At 39.2% G+C, this 18848-nt stretch overlaps 1 protein-coding gene across 9 annotated transcripts in view; it reads right to left on the reverse strand.

Annotated features, from left to right (window-relative positions):
• Positions 1-10402, reverse strand: part of CPM (carboxypeptidase M) — an 82431-nt gene extending 72029 nt beyond the window's left edge. For 2 of the 9 annotated variants that reach the window (XM_055095886.2, XM_024931074.4), the window contains exon 1: positions 9853-9992. Coding sequence is in view for 3 of the 9 variants with exons in the window: in XM_003808720.6 (XP_003808768.1) it covers positions 9853-10012 (160 nt within the window). In the remaining 6 variants the exon portion in view is untranslated. Of the gene's footprint in view, positions 1-8666; positions 8761-9852; positions 10016-10316 lie in introns of those variants that run through there. The other 7 variants (XM_063593544.1, XM_063593543.1, XM_003808720.6 and 4 more) reach the window with 6 other exon arrangements.
• Between the last annotated feature and the right edge of the window lie 8446 nt (positions 10403-18848).

Genomic DNA, 18848 nt, shown 5'->3' on the forward strand with positions numbered 1-18848 from the left:
ACAAATTCAAATTAGGACTTACTAACCTCTTCACAAACTACTATACAGTATTACATTTAATTGCTAGGAAGAATGTCAATTGTTTTAAATCACTAGACAGAAGTGTTTTTTGTTTGTTTGTTTGTTTGTTTGTTTTAAAGAGACAGACTCTTGCTGTGCTGCCCAGGCTGGAGTGCAGTGGCTGTTCACAGGTGCGATCATAGTGCAGTACAGCCTCAAACTCCTGGGTTCAAGTGATTCTCCTGTGTAAGCCTCCCAAGTAGCTGGGACTACAGGACCAAGCCTAGCTCCAAACAGGAAGATTTGACTAAATTTGACTTAGTCTCCTTCCCTTAACCCAAATGCATGTTGGTATTTGATATAGTGTGTGTGTGTGTGTGTGTGTGTGTGTGTGTGTGTGTGTGTTTTGAGTAATTTCACTTTAAGGTTTTCTTTTGTTTTGTTTTTTTACATCTTACTTTCTTACTTTGCATTCTTAGAGAAAGGGGTGTTCTGAACACACAAACTGAAAGGAGGAATCAGGACTAATGGCAGTTATCACATCTCAAATCTAGATACTGCTGTCACCACGGTGTTACCGTCAGATACACACGTTCAGGGATTAAGAACAGAAACTAAGCACCTTTTGGATGCTGGCTACATGAGCTTCAAGTGGGTCCTTATCAGCTCTCTTTGTGCTTTTACACCAATAGTTCTTAACTCTATCAGATGATGCCTCTTGTTTTCATATCCAATATTTTGCAACTTCTATTTTATTATGCTGGCATATAATTCTAACACATTTACATACATAATTTCAAAAGATCAATATAGTGTTCAAACTATATAAAGCAGAAATAAAAAAAGAATGCAATTTACATAAGATATGGTATCCATATGCAATAACTTGGGTACTCCACTAGAAGACAAAGAAATCACATGCTTGTATCTATACTTGAGAGTCACTGTGAACATATAGATTACAAATGCAGATTGGTTTGGCTCTTTGTTCACTGTTGTCAGGATTCTCTGAATATGAAATATCTCTCAGTCACGTTAAGAGCAAAACAAAATATAATTTCCCCTCAATTTACATATAGTGGCATCCCTGAAAAGTTCAGTATATATTAAAACTGTTGGGGGGAAATATTTTGTATTTGTATATAAAAAAGATTTTGGTTTTAGGCTCAGATAATTGTAAGCTCATCTTACCCTATGGAGGACATTAGAAAATTGTGGGCGGAGGGGACAGTGGCTCATTCCTTCAATCCTACAGCTATGGGAGGCTGAGGCAGGAGGATCACTTGAGCTCAGGAGTTCGAGACCAGCCTGGGCTACATAGTGAGACCCCTGTCTCTACTTAAAAAAAAAAAACAACCTAAAATTGTGGGGAACAATGTAAGCATGACAAGATAAGTGATAGGAAGGGCGCAGTGGCTCATACCTGTAATCCCAGCACTTTGGGAGGCTGAGACGGGCAGATTATGAGGTCAGGAGTTCGAGACCAGCCTGGCCAACATGGTAAAACCCTGTCTCTACCAAAAATTAGCCAGGTGCAATGGTGGGTGCCTGTAATCCTAGCTACTCAGGAGGTTGAGGCAGGAGCATTGCTTGAACCCAGGAGGCGGAGTGAGCCGACATTGTGACACTGCACTCCAGCATGGGCGACAGAGCGAGACTCCATATAGAAAAAAAAAAAAGGCAATGTCTTTAAGAAACCCTGAATGTTTCAAGAATAAGAATAAGGCTGATAGCTGATAAATGTCTCAGAAAGGTACTCTGCATATTATGTTAAAGGGGAAAGGCTTACTAAACCCGTATAACTTTAAATCACAAACATGTATATTATAGCTGAATTTCCTAGATTTTAGTGGTTTTCTTCATATTCATCCTCAATATGTCAGTATTTGCATCACAATAGGCATTTTATACAGGATCTCAAGCAAACTGGTTTTACGAGCATATTTGGGAAATGAGCAGAGTGTGACGGATGACCAAGTGTTGTGCCAACATTTTATATACAATGCTGTTTTCTGAGGGTAAATCACCGGCTAAAATCTATCCAGTTGAGGGCAAGTGATCATGAGAGATCTGTGTATGCGAACATAGTACTTTCCTCTTAGGAGCAAGAATCTTAACCAATGTTAGGGAGATTTCTGAACATCTGAAATGGTATAGGACTCCTAGTAGAGGAATTCAGTGAATGTCTGTTAATTATGGGAAGGTGAGAGTTCTTAGGGAAAGAGGCAAGAGAAATAAATTCTCCCTCATACTTACAACATAACAATGAGAAATACATACTACAATCATCTTTCAAAGCACTAATGACAGTATTGATTTATGACTAGTGTAAGTTTTAGAAGAGTTGTTTTATTTTTCTTAATATGCATTTCCCAAGAAATTATAAATCAACACAATCTTTTTGGAAGGCAATTTGGTATATATATCAAATACTTAAAACAGCTTTAGACTTAGTAATTTCCTTTTTGGGTATGTATTCATAATAATAATAATAGCAGCTTTTACATAGCACTTACTATGTGCCAGGAATTATTCTAAAGACCCATGGTCACGTAGCTACAAAACTGAGAATCCGGAATTTGAACTTGGGCACGGTGGTTCCAAAGCCTGTGCTCAGATTTTTGCTGTCCTAGCTACAAGGATGTTCACTACAGCATTGATCATAACAGCGACAGTTTAGAAACAAACTAAATATTCACCAGTGGGGCATAAGTTAAACAATAAAATATCTATTGACAGGACACAAAACAAATTAAAAATCAAGTTTTAGAGATAACATGTTTGCATGGACAAACAAAATAAGATATTTGACTCAGGGGGGTAAAAAGGCTCAAAACTGTGTAGTATGATTCCAGTCTACTAAATGTTTCCTTTGGATGGTGAGATTTTAATTTTCTTTTTGGTGCTTTGTTGTATGATCCAAATTTTCTAAATGAACTAGAATTCCTTTTGTACACAGGAAAAAATTAATAATAACAAATTGCGCTCTATAGCAGCACAGTCCGATCAAAATATAATGCAAGTCATATATATAATTTCAATCTTCTGCTAGTTACAATAATGTAAAAAGAAACAGGTGAAATTAATTTTTATTTATATATTTATTTATTTTTGAGATGGGGGTCTCACCCAGGTTAGAGTGCAGTGGCACAATTACAATCTTGGTTCACTGCAACCTCCACCTCCCAAGCTCAAGCAATCCTCCCACCTCAGCCTCCCAAGTAGCTGGGATGACAGGCATATGCCACCATGCCCAGCTAATTTTTTGTATTTTTGGTACAGATGGGGTTTTGCCATGTTGCCCCAGCGGGTCTCAAACTCCTGAACTCGGGCGATCCACCTGCCTCAGCCTCCCAAAGTGCTGGGATTACAGGTGTGAGCCACTGCTTTTGGCCTTGAAATTAATTTAAAAAAATATTTCTTATTTAACATATCTAAAATATTATCATTTCAACATGTAATCAATATAAAACATTATTAGTGAAATATTTTCCTTTTTTGTATTAAGTCTTCAAAGTCACTTTCTAGCACACCTCAGTTTGGTCTAGTCATATTTCAACTCCTCAATTGCTTAGTGGCTAATGGCTACTGAATTGGACAGCTCTGGATCCTTGGTAGAGCTGTACCTTCAGGTCAAATGTGCCCAAACCATGGTCCTAAAACCCTCTACTAATGACCTCAACTTCCATGGAATCGTCCCCATCTGTGTCAAGCTGCTTTTTATTTTTATGTATTTTTTTAATTTTATTATTATTATACTTTAAGTTTTAGGGTACATGTGCACAATGTGCAGGTTAGTTACATATGTATACATGTGCCATGCTGGTGTGCTGCACCCATTAACTCGTCATTTAGCATTAGGTATATCTCCTAATGTTATCCCTCCCCCCTCCCCCAACCCCACAACAGTCCCCAGAGTTCGATGTTCCCCTTCCTGTGTCCAATGTGTTCTCATTGTTCAATTCCCACCTATGAGTGAGAATATGCGGTGTTTGGTTTTTTTGTTCTTGTGATAGTTTACTGAGAATGATGATTTCCAATTTCATCCATGTCCCTACAAAGGACGTGAACTCATCATTCTTTATGGCTGCATAGTATTCCATGGTGTATATGTGCCACATTTTCTTAATCCAGTCTATCATTGTTGGACATTTGGGTTGGTTCCAAGTATTTGCTACTGTGAATAGTGCCGCAATAAACATACATGTGCATGTGTCTTTATAGCAGCATGATTTATAGTCCTTTGGGTATATACCCAGTAATGGGATGGCTGGGTCAAATGGTATTTCTAGTTCTAGATCCCTGAGGAATTGCCACACTGACTTCCACAATGGTTGAACTAGTTTACAGTCCCACCAACAGTGTAAAAGTGTTCCTATTTCTCCACATCCTCTCCAGCACCTGTTGTTTCCTGACTTTTTAAGGATTGCCATCCTAACTGGTGTGAGATGGTATCTCATTGTGGTTTTGATTTGCATTTCTCTGATGGCCAGTGATGGTGAGCATTTTTTCATGTGTTTTTTGGCTGCATAAATGTCTTCTTTTGAGAAGTGTCTGTTCATGTCCTTCACCCATTTCTCAATGGGGTTGTTTGTTTTTTTCTTGTAAATTTGTTTGAGTTCATTGTAGATTCTGGATATTAGCCCTTTGTCAGATGAGTAGGTTGCGAAAATTTTCTCCCATTTTGTAGGTTGCCTGTTCACTCTGATGGTAGTTTCTTTTGCTGTGCAGAAGCTCTTTAGTTTAATTAGATCCCATTTGTCAATTTTGTCTTTTGTTGCCATTGCTTTTGATGTTTTAGACATGAAGTCCTTGCCCGTGCCTATGTCCTGAATGGTAATGCCTAGGTTTTCTCCTAGGGTTTTTATGGTTTTAGGTCTAACGTTTAAGTCTTACACCAGTAACAGACAAACAGAGAGCCAAATCATGAGTGAACTCCCATTCACAATTGCTTCAAAGAGAATAAAATACCTAGGAATCCAACTTACAAGGGACATGAAGGACCTCTTCAAGGAGAACTACAAACCACTGCTCAATGAAATAAAAGAGGATACAAACAAATGGAAGGACATTCCATGCTCATGGGTAGGAAGAATCAATATCGTGAAAATGGCCATACTGCCCAAGGTAATTTATAGATTCAATGCCATCCCCATCAAGCTACCAATGACTTTCTTCACAGAATTGGAAAAAACTACTTTAAAGTTCATATGGAACCAAAAAAGAGCCCGCATTGCCAAGTCAGTCCTAAGCCAAAAGAACAAAGCTGGAGGCATCATGCTACCTGACTTCAAACTATACTACAAGGCTACAGTAACCAAAACAGCATGGTACTGGTACCAAAGCAGAGATATAAATCAATGGAACAGAACAGAGACCTCAGAAATCACGCCGCATATCTACAACTATCTGATCTTTGACAAACCTGAGAAAAACAAGCAATGGGGAAAGGATTCCCTATTCAATAAATGGTGCTGGGAAAACTGGCTAGCCATATGTAGAAAGCTGAAACTGGATCCCTTCCTTACACCTTATACAAAAATTAATTCAAGATGGATTAAAGACTTAAATGTCAAGCTGCTTTTTAAAAGAGAATAGAGAGGTGCTTGGGAAATAGGCAGATCTGAGTTTGAATCTTCTAATACTTAGCTATGTTATCTTCAGCAAGTTAATTAACCTCTCTGTGCCTCATTTTACCTATTTTGTAAATGAGGATAAGGCCTACTTTGAGTTGCTGAGATCAAAATAATGTCTTAAACTATCGACTACATGGAAAGTACTTGATAACAGAGACTACTAAATTTGACTGGCTTTAAAAAATCTCTAATAATATTATCACTAGTAAGGAAGGTGTTATTATCCCGCCTACCATATTCAGATACAATGATGATCAGACTTAGCAGGAGGCAAGACAAGATACTTTTTTTTTTTTTTGAGACAGGGTCTTGCTCTGTAGGCCAGGCTGGAGTACAGTGGCACGATCATGGCCCACTGTAGCCTTGAACTCCCAGGCTCAAGTGATTCTCCTGCCTCAGCTTCCCAAGTAGCTGGGACCACAGGCATGCACCATTATGCCTGGTTAATTAAATTTTTTTTTTTTTTTTTTTTTAAGAAATGGAGTCTCCCATGTTGCCTAGGCTGGTCTCCTGAAGTGCTGGGATTATAGACGTGAGCCACCACACCCAGCCAATGCAAGATTCTTAAAATAGATGGTAGGAAATCTCATTTAAAATGGCCCTTTGGGGTTTTGTATGTAGCAGAGCAGTTCTTTCATTGCTATCTATTGATAGTCAACTCTCAACACAAGGGTTCATTTTTTAAAAAAATAATAAAATGTTCCTAAACTAATTTTGGGGTGTGTGTGGAGAGACTACCCTGAGAAATTCACAGTAAATACATTTGTATTTGAAAATGAGCTACCTAATGGCAGGGAATGAATGACACACACCTTTGTTTGCCTCCCATGGCTTTTGCTCAGCAAATATTTGATCCATTAAATAAATAGATATAGATTATTGATTATGTGCCAGGCATCCTTCTAGACAAAGGGGTTGGGGCAAAAAATGGGAGGTGCTTCCTTAATTGAATGGAGGATTGAATGAACGAACTGATGAACACTGTACCTTTTCTGATTTTTCTGAACTAAGTCATCAGTACTTTTTTGCTTCTCTTGTTTCACCTAAGATTTTCTTTACTATGTCACTAGGCAGTGGGATTTCCTTCAAAAGGCTCAACTGAAATATGGTCTACTATGGCTGAAGCTGGGTATAGAGGTGCTTAACTTTTGTGTGGATTTTAAAAGTTTCAAAATAAAAACGTTTTTAAAGATCACCAATAATAATAGAAGGTAATTATCATGACATGTATCAATGGTTTTATAGCATCCCTGTTTATAACAGAGTTAACCAAAAACTATACAGATGCTCAAAGAGGTGAATGACTAAGAAAATTCACATAATCAAGAGGATAAAATACTAAACAGCAACGAATTCACATCTACCGACTTTGTCAATTCATGGAAATATCTAAGGAAATAACATGAAATGAAAAAACAAGCAGAATATAATCCACAATTACAACAAAGAAAATATGTGATATGCATATATTTACATAGGCATAGCACATATATTTAAGTTTTTACAAAAACTAAACATGTATTTAGTTACTTAGGAATATTACTTTCCCTTCTGGGTAAGACTGCCCACGTTAATACATGTAATATAAATAAATAAATAAATAACACGTGTATAATAAATTCTGTTTTATTTTCTTTTATTTTGAGATAGAGTTTCACTCTTGTCACCCAGGCTGGAGTGCAGTGGCATGATCTTGGCCCACTGCAACCTCTGCCTCCTGGGTTCACGCTATTCTCCGGCCTCAGCCTCCCTAGTAGCGGGAACCACAGGTGCACACCACCATGTCTGGCTAATTTTTTGTATTTTTAGTAGAGACAATGTTTCACCATGTTGGCCAGGCTGGTCTCAAATTCCTGACCTCAGGTGATCCTCCCGCCTCGGCCTCCCAAGGTGCTGGGATTACAGGCATGAGTCACTGGGCCTGGTCATAAATTCTGTTTTCTAAGCAAACTTATCTTACATCAGAGGGCAGAATGGTTAGGGAAAATATCTAGTGAAAAAGACCACCAACAAAGGAGCACCATCTCTCAATTGTCACACTAATGTGCAGTGACACTTTGGCAACTGACTCCCAGTTACTGGCATACAGTTTCATCTACCAGTTGGAGCCAAATGGCAGATTTGGGATTTTTCTTAATCCGAGTTATTATTCAGAACAACATATTCAACACAAATATTTAACCACTAGTGTCAGATTTTATTTTTACATGATAACTCCTCAAGCCTTTAACCGCAAGAGTGCATACAAGGTAAAATTAAAAACAAAATTAAGCCTGCTGACTTTCACTGTGATTGTGGTTTGATATCATGCAGGATAGATCACAACTGCTGATTCATATTAGGAAAGAGAGCCCCCAACTGTCACAAGCACATTGTGTTTGAAAATACAAAACCTTACCAAATCACTTAGTACTTAAAATTAACAACATCCTCATCATCTTGTGGTTGAAATGATGACTGAACAATAACTCAAGCTAGTTGTGTTCTATATATTTTTAATTAATATAATTAGTATTCCTAGATCTTTTTAAATTGCTCTACTCTAGCCCTAGGGAAAAATGATTTCAGAAGGCTGAATACGTATGCTGATTCAAGATATGATTTCTCACACACCCAACCTCTATAATTTTGGATTATAGAGCAATATAGAGTAATTCTGGCACCATCTCTTTGGCAATGCTGTTTAAAAACAAAGTTACTATTACACACAGCCCAGGATATTGACTTCGCATTGCACATAAATACATTTATATAATACTTTTTCTTTAATATAGAAGCCATAGCCTTGATTTTTTGGAAAAATGATGAAGAATATGGTAATTATGAGACTCTCAATTGACTCAAAAGCTCAGAGCTAAAATCAAGGTAGAGTTTGAACACACCTTACAAAAAGTTGAGATCCAAATTGCATAAAATTTATGAAACTTTTGATTTAAGGACTAAGTTTTCTGGTAACCTCTTTGGGAACATCAGGATAATAAAAGATGATTAAGTAATAATGGTATCTCGGCCGGGCACGGTGGCTCATACCTGTAATCCTAGCACTTTGGGAGGCCGAAGCAGGAGGATCACAAGGTCAGGAGTTCGAGACCAGCCTGGCTGATATGGTGAAACCCCATCTCTACTAAAAATACAAAAAAATTAGCCAGCCGTGGTGGCGCATTCCTGTAATCCCAGCTACTCGGGAGACTGAGGCAGGAGAATTGCTTGAACTCGGGAGGCCGGAGGTTGCAGTGAGCCGAGATCACGCCACTGCACTCCAGCCTGGGCAACAGAGTGAGACTCTGACAAAAAAAAAAAAAAAAAAAAGAAAGAAAGAAAGAAAGAAAGATGAAATAACGATATCTGATCAAATTATTTGCCTTGGCCGGATGGGTGCCAGTCCTGGCTATAAAATTCACCATCTGGGAGACCTTGAACAAATTATTTAATTTATCTGATTCAAACTTGCTGTCTATAAAAATGAAAATAACTTTATGTAGTTTCTAACTTAGAACAATAAATTACTAATGATAAATATGAAAATGCTGGGAAGAGTTTCAATCACTACTAATATATATTCATTATCTAGCATTGTCTTCTTCAAATGGATACATTTTAAAAACAGCCTTTAATCATAGAACCACTTTTTTGCATAACTTTAAGCCATAGGGCTAATTATACACGACACAAATCTAACCAACAGAACTGTACTACTTAGATTAAAAGAAACTTGCAGAAATGATAGTTTTGCATAACTTTAAATAAAAGGCTAACTACATACGACATAGAAATCTTACCAACAAAACTGCATTATTTCAGTTTAAAAGAGACATGAAGAAATGACATTAACAGTCCAAGTCATATATAAAGAAGCCCACACAAAGGGGAACTGAAACGGATAAACGGACTTACTTGGGAGTTTATCTTGAAAAGGAACTAAAACATACATCCCAAATAACCAATGTCTGCAAGATCCAAAAAGACAGAAGAACTCCAATAATGGAAAGGACTCAGTGACACTGAATTACAATGGACAAGTCCAGTAAAATTCAGTTCTTCCTACTATTCCTCCCAACAAAAGCAGAAAACAACCAACACGCACGGTACCGGTTGACTTGTTCTGTGCCACTCAGAGTAGGTGCGTGGAAGAGCAGACAGGAAGCTGGGGCATATTTAATGAATACTGAAAGGGAGGACTGAGGGTTTGGCAAAGTGTTCACGAGACGGACCCTACCTTTCACAGATTTCCCAATACTGTGTAAGTGAGTGATAGAACTGTAGTTTTGGGCAACAGTCTTCAAAAACGCTTCCATCCCTTCCTGGTGGTGGTAGTTGAAATCCAGCGCAGCTACCAAAGGCAGCAACAGCCCTAGCCAGAGGCACGGGAAGTCCATGTTCTAGAGATGAATAAAAATAAGAAGAACCTGAGAATACATGAGGGCAGGCGGGGACATCACCAGCTACGTCTCGGTACTCCGGTCTCAGGGTCTCCCGACACTGACGCTCCCTGCCTCCTAAGGAGGCAAAAACTGGAAGCAGCACCTTCGGGAGTGAGCCGTGCAACCAGAGACCGGGAGCACGGGCAGCCTCGGTGCCCTCGACCCAGCCGCCCGCGCCTCCCTCTCCTCCTCCTCCTGGCGCCTCAGCCGTCCGGCAGCTGCCACAGCTGCGCCCGGCCCCGCGCACCCCCAGCCTCACCAGGTCCCAGGCGCGCACCTCTACCCACCCGCGGCCGCCCGGCGGGGCCGGGTGTTATAGCCCGGTCAGAGGGCGGGCGCGCCCGGGCCCCGCCCCCGGACGTCCCTCCGGTCCACTCCGGAGCCGCGCGGGTGCCTCCCGGGCGGGGCCTCAGCCGCCTTCGCACCTAGGAGAGACGGCGCCCGCGCGGTGCGCCCTTTCGTGGCGCGGCTGCTGGTGCCGGCGGGCGGGCGGCTGAGCTGGGCGGAGGGCTGCGGGCATGGAGTCGCCGCTCGCGGACAGTCTTTGCTGGAGCCCCAGGTTAGAAGTGTGTCCTCGCCTCGGCCACGGCTGTAGCCCGGGCAGCCACAGGGCGCTCCACCGAGGGACACTCTCTGTCGCAGACTGCAGCCACTTGGGAGACGTTTAGGGCTCGGCGGGTTTCCTGCGGTTGGCAGTGCCGGGGCCCACCTGGAGCCGGGACGCATCCGGAGTCCTGAATGCCCTGAGCCCCGCGCGGGCTCCTGCGGGACGGGCGGCGTCGGCCCCGGCAGGGCGAGCCAAGCTCCCAGCAGTGCCAAGCTGCCCAGCGAGGCTAAGCAATCACGGGGCTTCAAGAAAGAACGCGCGCGTGTGTGGAAGTTTTAAATGCCACGAAGTGCAGAGTGCAGGACATTTTCCAACAAGTTTACATAGTGGGTGGGATTTGTGTAAATTAGAATTGAATTTAAAACTGGAAGTCACATCGAAGAAGGCAGGACCACTGTTGTAAATCCGATGCTTCCTCCACCTGCACCTGAGTCTTAGGCCAATTACAGGTCTCTCGTCCTAAAACGTCCTAAAATGCTCCTTTCTGGAAGGATGGCATGGTCTCTGCACGAGAGAGAACGAAGGCTTCACTCAAACCTGAGAGGTGGTTTGTGGCACGGGCCAACCCCCTCTACCTCTCTAAAAGATTCATTCTCATTCATTCTCTCTCTCTCCCCTCCCCCTCTCCCCTTCCCTCTCTCCCCGTTTCTCCCACTCTCTCCCGGATTGTAAGTAACCGTGTCAGGGTATTGGGGGCCCGTGTCAAGGTCCGCAGAATATAAAAAGTTTGAAAACCACTGATTTCAGATAACATTCCACTTTTACAGACTAAAAATACGGATGCAAGCCCACGACTAATTGAATAGAATTTTTCTCGTGGAGGCCCAAGAAAGTGTATTTTTAGAGAGGACCTTGAATGAATCTAATGTGCCTTCAAGAGCTGAGAACCGTTAGATTCCCTGCCCCTTCTTTCTTACAGATATAGATACTTTTCCTAGAATTGTGCACTCAGGACTCCCTGAGACTTCCAGTGATTCTGCCGCAGCATAAAAGAGCGGTTTAAGAACTGAGGCGCTCTGCCCTTGCGATAGTTTGCTGAGAATGATGGTTTCCAGCTTCATCCATGTCCGTACAAAGGACATGAACTCATCCTTTTTTATGGCTGCATAGTATTCCATGGTGTATATGTGCCACAGTTGTGCACATGTGCCCTAGAACTTAAAGTATATATAAAGAAAAAAAAAGAACTGAGGCGCTCACGGGATGAGTGCCAATTCTTGCTCTGACACTCAGTGGCTGTGTCGACTCTGTGCCTTATTTTCTGGTGTGTAAAGTGGAAGTCTTAATTGTACCTACCTAAATAAGGTTGGCAGGCACATTGTAAGAACTGTGCGAAGCGTTTATTACATAAATAAACCAGCTTAATTCGTAACTCTTTAAAGGGAATTTTCCAAGAGTTGGAATTTTTTTTTTAATTTTTTATTTCTTTCTTTATTTTTTGAGATGGAGTCTCAATTCTATTGCCCAGTCTGGAGTGCAATGGCGTGATCTCGGCTCACTGCAACCTCCTCTCAGGTTCAAGCAATTCTCCTGCCTCAGCCTACCGAGTAGCTGGGATTACAGGCACCTGCCACCAGGCCCGGCTAATTTTTGTATTTTTAGTAGAGACGGGGTTTCACCATGTTGGCCAGGCTGGTCTGGAACTCCCGACCTCAGGCGATCTGCCTGCCTCGGCCTCCCAAATCGCTGGGATTACAGGCGTGAGCCTCCGTGCCTGGCCATCTTTTTTTTTTTTTTTAAAGAGAAGTTGTTTTATTGTTTGTTTGTTTGTTTTGAGATACAGTCTCACTCTGTTGCCCAGGCTTGAGTGCAGTGGTGCAATCTCAGCTCACTGCAGCCTCTGCCTTCCAGGTTCAAGCGATTCTTGTGTTTCAGCTTCTAACGTACCTGGGATTACAGGCACGCATCGCCACACCTACGTAACTTTTGTATTTTTACACCACACATGCCTAACTTCTGCATTTTTAATAGAGACCAGGTTTCACCATGTTGGCCAGGCTAGTCTTGAACTCCTGGCCTCAAGTGATCCTTCTCCCTCAGCCTCCCAAAGTGCTGGGATTACATGAGTGAGCCACCTTGCCTGGCCTAAGAGTTGGAAGTCTTAGTATGACATTGTAGAGTCTTTGAGTAGGTTTTTTTTTTTTTTTTAATTGTGCAGTAGTCACTATGCTAAATGTTATTTCCACTGGATGGGTTGAAGACGTTTCCCTTTCATTGTTGTTCATTGACTAAGAGGTCTGAGGAGGGGGACTGGAGCTTGAGAAGATTAAATTTAGGCAAAGTTACTCTAGGAATGGGAAAGGGAACTGGGTGGAAACAAAGTGAAGGCTTGCTGATGTACCTTAGAAATCCTATCTTTTTAAGAGAAGTATGTGGACACTATCTGATTTCCTGCAGGGTGCTGTGGCTGGAGACTGGAAGAAATGGTGGCTTCATCAATACTGGAATGGAGATTGCCAGGATTGTTGTTCTGGAAAAACAGAGATGAGCTATAGTTGAAATTGCTGCCATTGGGGTTCACACTAGGTAGGAAGGGAGGTAACTTCAGGAAGGAGTCAGGGAATGGAGGTAGGGGGTACAGAGGACTGAGTGCTGAAGGTTTAGGAGCTAGTAACTCAGAGTGCAGGCCAGGGACAGCACTGGCATCACCTGGGAGCTTGTTGGAAATGTAGAATCTGTCACTCCACTCCAAACCTACTGAATCAGAACACACATTTTAATAAGATTTCCAGATGATGTATATGTACATTCAAGTTTAAGGTGCACTGGTCAAGAGAGAAAAAAAATTTAGTGTTAGAGTATGAAAGATAACAGCAAAATAAAAGGTTAGCCTAATAGAGTAAAATACTGAAGTTTAGGGATTTTTAGAGGTGATCTTCTTTCTTTCTTCTTTTTTTTTGAGATGGAGTCTTGCTCTGTTGCCCAGGCTGGAGTGCAGTGGCACAATTTTAGCTCACTGCAACCTCCACCTCCCGGGTTCAAGCAATTCTCCTTCTTCAGCCTCCTTAGTAGCTGGGATTACAGGTGCCTGCCACCACGCCTGGCAAATTTTTGTATTTTTAGTAGAGACGGGGTTTCACCACGTTGGCCAGGGTGGTCTCGAACTCCTGGCCTCAAGTTATCTGCCTGCCTCGGCCTCCCAGAGTGCTGGGATTACAGGTGTGAGCCACCAGGCCTGGACCTAGAGGTGATCTTTCTAAGCATGGCACCATTAAAGGTAAAACCATAATAAAAAGGCTAACAATTTGAAAACATACAAATGTATGACTTCTGTACAGAAAACCTTATAAAGGTTATAAGAAGAAAGGTTTAAATCAGGTTATGAGAAAAATTACAAGCTGGAAGAAGGAATTAATAGCTCTTACAAAATAAAGAATGAGCAAAGGAGATTAATAAGCAGCTCATAAAAGCAGTAACACAAATAGCTAATAAATATAGTAAAGGTTACCAACCTGGTAAGCAATCAAAGAATTACAAGTTAAAAGGGTAAAGTAATACTTTGTTTTGCTTATCACAAAGCAAGATTAAAAAGACTGACAATACCTGGAAGTAGACAGGATCTCAGGAAATGACATTTATGCTGTTTCAATGGTATTCTAAATTAATACAATCTTTCTGGAGGGAAATCTGGGAATAGACATCAAAATTTTATATGTGCCATTCCTTGCTAGAAATTTATGCTATAGAAGTAATTTGAAGATGTGTTGAGTTTATATATGTTAGGAGCTTCATAAGTGCTGCTGCTTTAAATTGTGACAAAGTAGATAAAACCTAAATGTCAAACAACAGCAGATTGGTTAGATCAGCGGTTCTCAACTTGAGGCAGTATTGCCCACAGCAGACATTTGGCAATATCTTGAGACATTTTTGATTGTCATAACTAGGGATGGGAGCTACTGGCATCTAGTGCTGATACAGAGGGCAGGGAGGCATTAAATATCCTTCAGTGCACAACACAGCCTCCCACAACAAAGAATTATTCAGCCCAAAATGTCAATAGTGCTGAAGTTGAGACACGCTGGGTTAAAGAATATTATAGCTGTACAATTAATTGTTTTTCAGCCATAATAATGTCAATGTAGATCTGCATTTATTCACTTGGAAAGACAAATTGTTCAGGCAAGAAGCAGATAATAAAAGTAAAATGAATAGTAAGATCTCATTTAGATAAAGCAAACAAAAAAAAAACTATTCCCAGCAATGTGTTTCTAAGGTTACCAACATGCTGAGTGCGAATCCACGAGTTGCAATGTTTTAATTTTCTTTTTTACATCTTTCTGTATTTTCTGAAAAGTTTTTCCACCAAGCATGCATTGCTTTTTTAAATTGGAAAAACAATGAAGGCATTTTAATTTAAAAGCAAAGCAGAGGAAAAAGCACAAAAGTGTTAGAGAGGACCAATGACTAATTCTGAATGAAAACAGGATCAAAATGTCTTAGAGTGAATTACAAAAGCGAAGAGGAGGTAAAGATCACTGGAAATGGGAAATTAAGGAATGAAAAAGCCAGAGTGTTGGATTGGTTCTGTTTAAGGACTCTGAATTTCCCTAAGATAGTAGCAGGAATTGGGACAGAGGGAATAACTATAGTCGGGGGCTAAGTACCTCAATAGATGTCAACAAGAATGAGAACAGTATAACTAGACTTTGTGACTTTCAAACTTTTTTCTTTTGAAAGTGTCACAAGAAAATCTGAACAAGATAAAAGAAAAATTTTAAACTTACAAATTTTACTTACCTGGAAACAACCATTCTTAAAACACATTTAGGGATGGGGCAAGGTAGTCCCATCTACTGAGGAGGCTGGGGCAGGAGGATTGCTTGACCCCAGGGGTTTGAGATTGCAGTGAGCCATGATCGCACTGCACTCCATTCTGGGTGACAGAATGAGACTCTGTCTTTAAAAAAATCCCAAAACCCCAAAACAATCAAACAAACACGCACACATTTAGGTATTAACCAGCGCCCTAATGTGGCACATTTGTTTCTGGTATTTCTTTATTATACACAGCACATCTATAAACATTCTCAGAGCTAAACCTTTGAGCATGTCCTTACCTCCTTAGGATCATTTCTTAGACATGTAATTGCTAGGTTAAAAAGCATGTACACTTTTAAGACTTAAAATATTTGGCCAAGTTATACTCCTATAAAATGTCAAATGTATAATTTTAAAAATGTTAAAAAGTATTCTCATACAAATATAGAGTAAGCACAGTTCAAGTTTTAATTTTAACTTATTAATGAGGAAACCAGCAGGATAACAAAGGCAGTTCAAAGAAAGACATGAGAAAATATGTGTGTATACACACACACACACACGTATATCTATATGTGTACATATATATGTATATACATATATTATGTATATCTATTTATATATGTACATACATATATCTATATATGTATGTACGTATATTATGTATATCTATATATGTACATACATATATGTATCTATGTATATGTATATATATAAATATGTGTATATATCTAAATATACACAGATATTATGTACATATATCTGTAAGTCTATAGATATTATATAAATATAGCTGTAAGTATATATATAGATATTATGTACATACATCTATAAGTATATACATAGATATATGTACATACATCTATATATGTATACACATATGTATCTATATATACATTTACTATGTACATATATGTATGTATATATGTACATATATCTATATAATATATACATAATATATGTATATGTTATGTATATATGTATATACATCCCATAATGTATATGATGTCTATACATATAGACATCATATATGTATATGATGTATATACTTATGTATATTATGTACATATATACATATAGTATATGTATTATGTGTACACATACCTATATACATATTGTATTTATATTATGTATATACATACTATATATAATATACATATGTAAATATACACCCTATATATATACATAAATATATAAAAAAGAATACTAAAATCATTCTACATTATTGCTAAATTAGATATAAATCTGATTAATGTCTTACAGGGTGATAAACCATAATGTTTGGTGCTATCTTTACAGAGCAGAAATTATTTTCATCTGTGCAGGACAGAAATTATATCTCCAATGGACAAAAATATAGCATCTCACCAATTTTCTACAAACTAACATTTGAATTTACAGTTATAAAATGTGCAAATCTGTAATAACGAGTCAGGATTCAATTCACCTTAGATGGACTGGTTAGGCAATGCCTAACATGAAAACAAATTATGCAATCATATTTTGCTTTCCAAGTTTTGAAAAATTTTTTCTGACCAAAGGTCATTCCAATTTACAGTTCTCACTGGTGATGTGTGAAAATGCCTGTTTGGCCCCTCATGATTACTATTATCTCTTTTAAAAATGTTTGCCAATTTCATAGATAAAAATGAAATCTCATAATTTTAAGTTTTAGTATTAATGTGACTGAACATTTCTCTCATAGTCTTATTGAACATTTATTGTTCTTCTTTTAAAAAATAGTCTATTAATAGCTTTTGCTCATTTTTCTGGTTGTGTATTAGTCTTTTCCTTCTGGATTCATAGTTTTTTGATATATTCTTAGAAAGTTTATTCTTAAATTATAAATTAATTTATATTTTCTTCTATTTCTATTTCTTTGGTATTTTTATTTTTTCATTTTTCTTCTTTCATCTCATTTTTTAAAATTAATTTTTTTACAGCAGTTTGAGATTTGCAGAAAAATTGAACAGAAAGTATAGGGTTCCCATATACCCTTTTCCTGCCCTACCCACATACACAGTTTCCCTTATTATTAACATCTTGGCGTTAGCGTGTCACATCTGTTAAAATTGATGAGCCAATATTGACACATTATTATTAACTAAGTCTATAGTTTATATTGCATATGCTATGAGTTTTTACAAATGTATAATGGCATGTATCCAACATTACAGTATCATGCAGAATAATTTCATGGCCCTAGTGATCCCCTGTGCTCCACCTATTCATCCCTCTCTCCCTCCCCCAGATTTATATTTGTAGTCCACTTGGAATTTGTTTTCATCTAGTATGTGAACTATGTGTTAATTGTGTGAAGACATTGTTCTGTCAGGACAGATTCCAATCCTTAACCCCTACCTACGAAAGGTTCTCCTGAAGTGTATATGCCCAGAGCACCAGGCCAGGCAACACATCCTTCTTATTACCAAATGGGGCTTTGGTCTCCAAACGTTTGAGTAGGACCACCATCCAAATGAGAAGGGCACCGAGACTTTTAGCAGTTCTCAATGAAACAACAAGAAGAGAACACCTTAACATGTTGGAATTGGGTTGCAAATTGTTCTTTATGATAAAAGATGGCCCTTTATTCTGAGACCATGTCCTTCCTATATTTTTTAAATTATTGTGCTATAAAACATATAAAATTACCATCTTAACTGTTTCTAAGTGTACAGTGCAGTTGTGTTAACTCTATGCACACTGTTGTGCAATAGAGCTCTAGAACTTTTTCAAATCTTGCAAAACTGAAACTCTATACCCACTGAACAACAACCCACCTTTTCTCTCTCTCTCCTGCTCCTGGCTACCAACATTCTTTCTAAAAGTCTGACTAGTTTAGATTCCTAATATAAGTGGAATCATGCAATATTTGTCTTTTTGTGACTGGCTTATTTCTGTTCCATTGGTCAATTTGTCTGTTTTTGTGCTACAGAAGTAATTTGAAGATGTGCTGAGTACGTGTGTGTGTGTGTGTATATGTGTGTGTGTGTGTGTATATATATATAAAGCTAACACATCAGCTGAGAAACAATGTCAGGAAAAATCTAAACATTTGAAATTAAGTTCAGTTCAGGAAGTCACCCCAAATAGTGTGAGTGAAGCATCAAATGGTCACTCAGAAATAACTCGCCCAATAAGGTAAAACTTATTTTACATTATTTTGTTTTTTGTTTGTTTGTTTGTTTTTGAGACAGGGTCTGGCTCTGTTGCCCAGGCTGGAGTGCAGTGACGTGATCACAGCTCACTGTAGCCTTAACCTCCCAGGCTTAAGTAATCCTCCCACCTGAGCCTCCCGGGTAGCTGGGACTACAGGTGTGTACCACCACACATGGCTATTTTTTTGTGTATTTTTTATAGATACAGGGTCTCACCATGTTGCCCAGGCTGGTCTCGAACTTCTGGCCTCAAGTGATCTGCCTGCCT

The sequence above is a fragment of the Pan paniscus genome, chromosome 10 (assembly GCF_029289425.2).
Source record: "Pan paniscus chromosome 10, NHGRI_mPanPan1-v2.0_pri, whole genome shotgun sequence".
In the NCBI taxonomy this organism is placed as follows: Eukaryota; Metazoa; Chordata; class Mammalia; order Primates; family Hominidae; genus Pan; species Pan paniscus.